At 38.7% G+C, this 9,338-nt stretch overlaps 1 protein-coding gene across 3 annotated transcripts; it reads right to left on the bottom strand.

Moving 5' to 3' along the window:
• Positions 1 to 281: 281 nt before the first annotated feature.
• azin1b (antizyme inhibitor 1b) lies at positions 282 to 8,786 on the bottom strand. 3 transcript variants are annotated; one of them, XM_017454244.3, is made up of 12 exons: positions 8,606 to 8,786; positions 6,631 to 6,774; positions 5,861 to 6,036; positions 4,275 to 4,448; positions 3,989 to 4,161; positions 3,759 to 3,887; positions 3,593 to 3,674; positions 3,355 to 3,429; positions 3,061 to 3,214; positions 1,416 to 1,528; positions 1,081 to 1,298; positions 282 to 975 (listed from the first exon to the last, which is right to left on the bottom strand). In XM_017454244.3, exons 3-12 carry the CDS (start codon positions 5,960 to 5,962, stop codon positions 900 to 902), a joined length of 1,296 nt encoding a protein of 431 aa, XP_017309733.1. In that variant the 5' UTR covers positions 5,963 to 6,036; positions 6,631 to 6,774; positions 8,606 to 8,786; the 3' UTR covers positions 282 to 899. The 3 variants fall into 3 exon arrangements, with proteins under 3 accessions (XP_017309733.1, XP_017309731.1, XP_017309732.1); XM_017454242.3 differs by having other exon boundaries at positions 3,049 to 3,214; XM_017454243.3 differs by having other exon boundaries at positions 3,049 to 3,214; positions 6,580 to 6,774; positions 8,606 to 8,766.
• Between the last annotated feature and the right edge of the window lie 552 nt (positions 8,787 to 9,338).

Here is a 9,338-nt window from a genome sequence, read left to right on the forward strand (position 1 = left end):
ACATTACCAAATCTTAAATAGTATTGATAATAAAATGCATGACTCTTGCTGAATGTATAGAAATTGTTACTGGTATTTTGAGCATAGGTTCGAGTAATCTTGCTTGGAATCACCAAGCAAGTCCCAGCCCCAGAAGTTACTTTAATGTCAAACATACATATGTGGTATTTACACAACGAAAAAGGGCAGGTGCCTACCAACAACGTTCTTACTAAGAGTCTTTTGAGGTGACAAACTTGATCATGGCACACAATCAAGGAACAGTTTGAAATACATAGCAATACTGGGAAATAGTGCCACAAGCACTGTAGTGGAAATTTAATCAAATGAGTTTAGTTGCACTCCACAGTTTGTCAAACCCATATACAACAGTGAGGGGTAAGCACAAATACGACAAATTAATATCGAAATTTCACTGTGCTGATTTACACACAGGGCTGTAACACACTTGATTCTATCTTCTAAAATAACTTGTTAAAATCACATTTGATTTTAATATACACAAGTGCATAATGGTGCAACAGACAACTCATTTACAAGACCATCAGCAGGTAATCAGTAAATAATTAAATTAATTAAACACTTATGTAAACGATTTTTGATAAAGAAACCCAAAGACAGGATCCCATCTCCACAGCCATCCATTTTGTTGCATATGTTATTACTAAATATGAGGCTTTTTGACTCTTCCGTTTGGCTGACAAGAAGAAAAAAAACGCATTTCGACCAATAAATTGTGAAAACCTAAGACAAGGACAATTATTCTGTGATCCCAAATGCCACTGGTCATCATGTTTTCTTAGTAGCTAAGCATTAACTGTTCTGTTTATGGCTGTTGGTTTATTCGCTGTAGAAGCCATTCAAATGCCCAGGTTAGGAGTCAGAGCCAGAGTTTTCAACTACAAGCCATATGGAACTAATGAAAAGTTCTTCATGGTGTTGTCAAGTGAGATTCCAGCCTCCTGCATCTCGAACCTGAGGGATACAAGACGCAATGTAAGAAGACTACATACAAAAAAAATCTTAATACTAAAAAAACTACATGGAAAAAAAAGGAAAATTCTATATGTTGTTAATTACCAGGAGCTTTCAGAAATGGTGTAATACATGGATGGTTTTTCTGAGTCGCTGATGACCGCTGTCTCCTCATTACCACAGGCCCCGATGTTTTTAAAGATGAGCCAGTCTCCCACAGAGAGCTCAGGTAGAAGGCAATGCTCCACCACCTGGTCCAAAACGTCAAAGGAGGGACCCCACAGACTACTGGAGAACACCGGCTTGTCTGCGGAGAGTGACATCTGCAAACACAAGAAAAATCCAGAGCTCAAAAGACCAGCAGACACGAAAAAGCCAGTTCATGTTGGCTCGTTTTGAATTCTCTTATATGTACGTGCATTTGTGTCAGGGTTCTTTACCTTGTGCACTGAGGGGGATGGAATGATGTTTCCCAACAGCTTGCCAACGAAAGATCCAAATACACCATCACTCAAATAGTACAAAAATTCAGGGTCATCGCTTAGAGTCAGCTCTGATGAGAGTAACAAAACTCAAAATTAAAGCAAGACAAAAAAGGATCCACAAGTTTATGTCTAGATAACACAGATAAGCAGCTTTGCAGGCTCCAAGGCTACATTCCTGATCTAACATCTGACCCTTCAATATTTTATTTTGGGTTTGAGTTCAAGGAGCAGCTTTCAATTTTATAATCTGCCTTTTGTAACATGCATGCAATCCACTCTACCATAGGGTTACTCTCTAATCCCCTTACCACTGAAATCAGTCAAAAGTAACAGAAAACACTGTTTACCAGCAGGAGTGACCACAGGTTTGTTATTAAGATGCCAAATCAGCTCAAGGCAAGGCTTTGCATTATAAAAGCACTATTTTTTTTTTTTTTTACCTTATTTACTGTTAATTGTAGCATTTGAGCATTGAAGGCAATCATTTTAACCTTGCATATTGCAATATACATGTTTAAACAGACATCTCTCATTGTGTAAAAAATGTACATGTTCATTCACTTTATTGCATTTCTCTCCTTCTTAATTTTCTGTTTAATATCTATAGTATTCTTTTCTTCCTATTTAATATATACATCATACACTATATGTCCGAAGTATGTGGACACCTAACCAATCACACACACATGAGCTAGTTGAACATGCTGTTCTAGATTTAGTCCCTCCTTTGCATTGGTGTTAAGTGGGGTTGAGGTCAGGGCTCTGTGCAGGCCACTTGAGTTCTTCCACTCTACCCTTGGTAAACCATGTCTTCATGGAGCTGGCTTTGTGCACAGGGGCACTGTCATGCTGGAACATGTTTGGGCCTCTTAATTCCAGCTTACAAAGACATTGTATACAATTGTGTACTTCCAAATTTGTGGCAACAGTTTTGGGGAAGGCCCATACAGTGGATATAAAAATAAATAAAAAGTCTACACACCCCTGGTAAAATGGCAGGTTTTTATGATTAAACAAATGAAACCAAGATAAATCATGTCAGACCCTTTTCTACATTGCACCCACATATAGTGTACCTTGATCCCAAACTGCACACTGAATCTTCGTATTTTCCTATTGTAAAAGGAGCAGCATTGCCATCACTGCAATCTAATCTAAAAAAAGGCCTATCTCTATAATCACTTTAATTAGGCACTGCATATTTCTGTCTAACAGTTAATACTAGCAATGTATACAAGTCTTATCTACAGGCTTAATGGGTTTAGCTCATTCCTGATCATACAAATAAACCAGTGTAGAATAGTAAATCTTAATGGGTTTACCCTGACAGCGCACCAGCATTTTCACTGGTCGATCTCAGATGGACCAGTTAATAAGTTCCCCAAAGATTTAAGTTTCCTTATGTAATTGATATGCTTTATGACTTTGTCTGGCTAAACTGTAACAAATCCTAGGAAAATCCAGACAGTATATACAAGTGCAGATCTGTAATCTTGCCCAATGGTCGTGAAAATAAAAACATATCTATTCTCACCACCATCAAAGATGCCATGTTATATAATGTCAGTACTGGCATTAAAGAACCCACCTTTAGACTCACCATGAAGATCTCTGGCTACTAGTTTCTTGCCAATGACATTTACAACCAGGGTGAAAGAGGAAGACACGTAAAAGGTTCCTGGCTCAGCAATCACTCGTACACCAGACTTAACAGGAAAATAGGCCTCAAGCAAAGGTCTAATAGCAGCATGGATCTAAAAGAAAAAACAACAACAACAAAAACATAAGAAAAAAATCCCCACAACTTTTAGCACATTGTCACTTCCCAAAAAAATTTAACTGTTAAACCATGAAAAAAACAAAGTTATATAAAGAAATATGTGATACAAGTCACCTGTTTCAACTGATACTCAGAGCCACTGAATCCACTCCCAATATCCAAAACCTCCATATTAAACCCAAGCTCCTCCTGGAGAAGAACAAATTAGACATCAGTGGTATCAATATTTATTTATTTAAATAATAATAAAGAAAGGGGGAAAAAAAGAAAAAAGAACTGTAGTACTGTATTAAAGTTGTTCTAATTTCCATGCGTATTATATTTAGGTATATGAATTCATTTGTCCACCCACCCCCATATCAAATACACAGCGGGCATCAGACAGGGCATGGGCATACACTTGAGGGTCCTTACATGACGCTGGTACCTGGAACCTGTAGAATTATAACGACCAGGTGATTCAAGTGAAACTCTGGGCTTATTATAGATGTTATGCTTGCCCAAAATAAAAGACTTACACTACTCCAATCACATCCACACCCATCCCTTTGGCAGCTTCTAAAAGGTGCCTGCAACTTTTCAGCGAGCAGCCAAACAGCATGCTGGCCTCCTCTGTTTGTGCCTCGGTGCATAACTGCAGGAGAAGCCTGTGAAGAGAGATGACGTGTTATACAGAATACTGAACGTCGATCGAAGAACATGGCATTAAGGATGAAAATCCCAAATATGTTAGTAAGTGGAAACTGACTTAGCATTCGGGTGAGCACGGGCGATTTTCCCGAGCTCGGCCTCGTTATCGCACACCAGGTAGTTCACACCGTTCTTGGCAGCATGTTTGATGTGTGACTGCTGTTTGCAAACACCAGAAAGGATGATGTTCTCAGGAGAGACATCATGGTTGAGTACCATTGAGACTTCAGCCTGAAAGATTTTGCAGGGGTGGTGGTAATGGAATTAGACAAAAACTTAAAACAGCGCCCATTCCTGATCATACAAATAAACCAGTGTGGAATAGTAAAGCAAGAAAACCTCACCTTATTTGCACACATGAAACCGACTCCTAGAGCAGCCAGAATCTCGATGACTGCAGGGCTGCTGTTACATTTGACAGGGTAGAACGGTCGAACTAGGGGTAGGGTGCTCTGCCAGAGAACATGTTGCTGCAGCAATGCACCGAGGTCAGCCACAACAAATGCATTTTTTTCAGCCTGGAGAAAAAACAGCAAACAACAAACAAACATACTAAAAACCAGAGTGAGATACCAGTAACATGAGTAAATAAGACAGTGCTAGCTCAGCGGTTAATGATTTGGGCTAGTATTTGGAAGCTTGTGAGCACAAATCGTTCAGCCTGACCTTCTCAACTGTATGCCTGGATTGTATCCCATCTCAATTATTGCTTTGTATAAAAATATGTCTGCCAAATGACTAAATGCTAATGTCAACGACATCATACCATGTTCCATTTATTAAACAAAGTAGAACTTTGTAATAACTGTCAGAATCCGCGCCGCGTAATACGTCCGTATCACGTTGTATTCATGCTTACCATTTATACTGATCAGTATGTACTGTATCAACAGCCGAGCGGTAGGTACTGAATCGAATGCAAGGTACTGTCACAGTATGGTACTGTCACAGTATGCGATTTCAGACGCAGCCAATGTCACACTAATAAACAGACGACAAGAAATGACAGTGAACTAGACGTATTTCATGAGTAATGATGACAATCAAAGCAAATCAGACTGGAAAACGGTGCTCTGTAAAAATACCAAGAGAAAAAACTACAACACGATACAAGTAACCTTGTAATCTTGTATTACTTGTAAAAACAAGTAATCTTGATGATGTTTAAGCAGTTTAAACAGGGGGCAAAGGCGGCTAACCTCATTAACCTCATGAGTGCAATTAGCCGTGAATTGTGCGCACAAAAAAAAATATTCCCAATCATGAAGCAGTGAAGCGAGAGTGCAGAGAAACTGTCATGGTGTAAGAGGCACTTCAGTTCTGCGAGCACTGACACACACACACACACGAGTCCAGGATCTCCACATTGCTCATGAGTCAACTGATGCAAACACCATAACCTCCTAAGCATTAAACTCAGCACGAGGTGTTCATTGCTAGCAGCACATGGCATCAACCGATGCTCCAACAAGGGCTAGGTGAGGAAAAGCCTGGTTGAGTGAAAATAACAACTCTCATACAGCATGCTTTTCTTGACGATCAGCCATTACAGATCCTTAACGACGAAGAAATCGGAGACGAGGAAATCGGACAAGATGAAACAGACAGACACAGAGAAACGCTTTTCTGATTTTTAAAACCCACTCTTTTCCATTGCAACCCTACTCGATCAAATTTAACTACTGCAGCTAGCGAACGCAATTCAGTTAACATCTACTAGTTAGATTACGCCTGAAAGAACGAACCTATTAGACTAAGTGCATAAACACACGTGTGCGCATTTCATGGCCACTAATTAAACCGAGGAAATCCAACAGTGCCCCAAGAAGCCCCTGGATTGTTAATACCGAGTAGGTTATTCAGTAACGATGTCGATGGTGACGTTTCTTTGCAGGTTTTACTAAACAGCATAGCGGATAGATCCACTCACCAAAGCTTGTTCATAAATGTGGTTGTCAACGACATCGTCGAGGGTTGTTCCTCCCTCAAGCAGTTCAACAACGTAGTTCAGTTCATCAGTAAATCCTTTCATCTCAACCGTAGTCCGCAGATCCGACAATCATAGAGAGTGTACTGAGCCTTTGGGTCCTGTGAATATGCAACAAACTGCAAAGGAAATACAACAGATTTCATCACTAAAAGCATTTTTACATAAACAATATAGTGTTGATTAGTTTTATCCTTGTGCTCTATTCACTAGTTAGGAACGGATGTACTATTCACAGGTCATGTTGACTTTGGCCAGCTGAGACAGGTAATAATATTTAAAATGACCAACCTTGAATGCATCTGTTTGTTTTGGGGCAAAGTAAAGACACACAAAACCGATTCTCATGCCTGGAAATGTTAATACCAGCAAATGTCTGTAATCGGGTTGGATTGAATTCACCTGTGTGTGTGATTTTTGTAAAAAGCAGTGATTTCATAATTTGTTTTTGTACTGTTTTATTCTCAGATCAAAATGACCCAAACATAAAATGAGGTGTTGGGGTTAGTAAATGCGTTTTCATGTTAGATGAAGAAAATAAGCCAAGCATATAAAGTATGGCTCCTTTTTAAATAAAAATCAAAAAGGGCTACAAAAAAATAATAAAAAACACACATATGGGTTATATATCGGAGACTTCTTTAGCAGGATTATTTACTTACTATAACTCATTATATGCACAAGTGACTAATTCAGAATTGTTTGACGCTCACATGGCCAAGCTGGGAGATGGGTTTCTCCCGCTATCAGCTAGGATCCCAGGGCGGCTCCGCGTTGAAGTCGAATTGCTCGCGGTAGAGTGCCTTCCCTAGGCCTTCTGGGTAGCGCTTATACACCTGTAGAGAAAGAGGGGAGCCCTGTAAGGAAAAATAAATGGAAAAATGATTAAAAAATTACTTCACATATAGTGTTCTGATTATAGTATTAAAACAATATCTCATGCAGATACCCAAAACAGAGCAACGAAAACATTTTCAAAAACTCTGATCACAACAGATATCAATGATAGGGAACACATAGGGTTTTTAGATCAGGGCTTGGGTTTTGTTTTAAAACAAACACATTTGTTGGCCATCACAAAGCCTATAAGCCAGTATGTGTCACTGATAAACACACCACATGCTAACTGTTGTGGTGGCTAAGAATAACCCTCAAGTTTAAACAACACAAAACCTACCTCCTATGAGTTTTCTTATGTCCAAGCAACAATGCGTGTCTGATCTACTGCCCAAGTGCGTTGTGACATTTTTGTTACCTGCTATCAGATAAATCAAGAAACCACAGACAACCGATACTAAATAACAGGTGCTGGATTACTATTACCAGATGACTGCTGACTTGCCGAAAAACACAAGAAATCGTGGACAGGGCCGATCACAAACACGATAAGGAATATTTACAAATAACGGATGCCCCCATTGTAATTGTACACTGGTCCGAACAAGGCCATAGATTAGCCATTAAAATAAGTTAATACAGAAACCGTGATAAGATAGCAGTATCAGACTGTCAGCAGATCCAAGTGAAGATTAAAGCAGGCCCATGATCACATGCAAAGTTTCCTGAAGGAAATCAGAAAAGGTTTCAGGAGAAATGAACCAAGTCCTTTCAAACTGAAATCTGAGTCTCAAGAACAGCAGCTCTTAAAGTTTCCCTAGTTAAAAAGCATAACGGCAGTATACCCAAGTATTACACAGAGTCATCTTTTTCATTTTTTCCTCATCACGTTATGAAAACAGGAAATGAAGAGAGATAACGGAACATAAAACACACAGTAATAAACATTAATAAACATTAAACACTGCGAAACGCACAAGTACACACTAGTACACTTTGTGCAATGAATGACGCATGAGCTCCTGATGGGGGAAAAACAATAACTATAACAAAAACATTTTGGATCACTATAAAGCCATGGTTCTCAAATGGGGACCAATATGGGCCTGTAACACATTATTATTATTGGTAATTATGATTTGTAGTATTTATTATTCTTATTATTGTTATATAAAGCAATGAAATGACGACAGGAAGTACTGCAAGTCACTATGGAAATAGTTATTAAATAGGTTACCAGTCAGAGTTTCCGATTGGAAGTTTTATTGTCTAAAAGGTCTATACCTTAAAAAAAAACATGTTTATAATAATAATAATAATTAAAATAATAATTACAATAATAATAAGACTGTTCTTTGAACAGTTAATCATTACATGGTCCGTGAATTATTATTATTACTTTTTTAGTTCACTAATTATTCCCAACTAAACAAAGAAAGCCGTTTTCTTTATTATTATTATTATTATTATTATTATTATTTTTAAATCAGCTCAATTTACTCAATTTTGCTCGATCGTCCACTAAAACCACTCAACTAACTAACACATGGTACAATCACCCGGATTTAGTCAAATGAATCAACTTCAAAACGCCTTTCAACATTCCGCTGTGTATCAGGTTTATTCTGTATACCCGTTTATTCTGAGTCCATAATCACTTTATGTTTACAAAACACAGTGACAAAACGAGCTGAAGACATTTTACATACAACTAAAACGTATGATCAGGCTAATCGGTACATAGCACAGCTTCCAACCCCGAGCACAACAGCAGCCGCCATGTTGTAGCTGGTCTCCCGCTTCAAAGCGGCCAACGACTGTAGGATGGAGTCGCGTGTAAAGCATACTTACGTGAGATAACGGCTTGAAGGTTTTGGAAGATCGTCTCCTCTTTTTCGGCGGAATTTTTAAAGAGTAGTGGGGACACCTGGGTAAGAAAGAAAAGCGGCCGTTTTTGCCATATACCCGCGAATGGACAGTTTGAAACACACACAAACGTTTAGCTCGCGTCTACTAGCCAAAGAAATGGTTGCCTCAGAAAGGAGATCAGTGAGGTAGTTGAAGAGTGTATGGGCGTGGTGTAACAATAAGAACCAATAGCCGACCGTTCTGTCGTAGAAAAGGAATGTGACTGGGCGAAGCCGCTGTCAATCATGTTTTCATCAGTCAATCGTATACGCAGTACATGTTTGAAGAAGACCGAAGGTGAAGTCGCTGCGTATGACTGACCGTTGCTCTGGTGACGCAATATATGCTGACAAGTTTATAGCCTTGTCCATCCAAGTTATTAGTAGGGTTCCAAGCACTTCTTGTTTTGTATGGGATTTCTTCATTTTCTTCTTCTCCTCCTCCTCATCCTGCTTCATTATTTTTAGTACTACTGCTACTGTTATTATTATTATTATTATTATTATTATTATTATTATTATTATAAGCAATAAGTAGTGTGTACATGTTTTCCTCTGCTTTTATGATTTAACAGCACCGGTGCATCATGAACATTTTGACATCTAGTATCTGATCAGCTGGATTTATTAGACTATTATTAGTCTGTTCCACTACAGCAAGTAGTTGTTCAAAAACT

Source organism: Ictalurus punctatus, chromosome 24, assembly GCF_001660625.3.
Source record: "Ictalurus punctatus breed USDA103 chromosome 24, Coco_2.0, whole genome shotgun sequence".
Taxonomy (NCBI): Eukaryota; Metazoa; Chordata; class Actinopteri; order Siluriformes; family Ictaluridae; genus Ictalurus; species Ictalurus punctatus.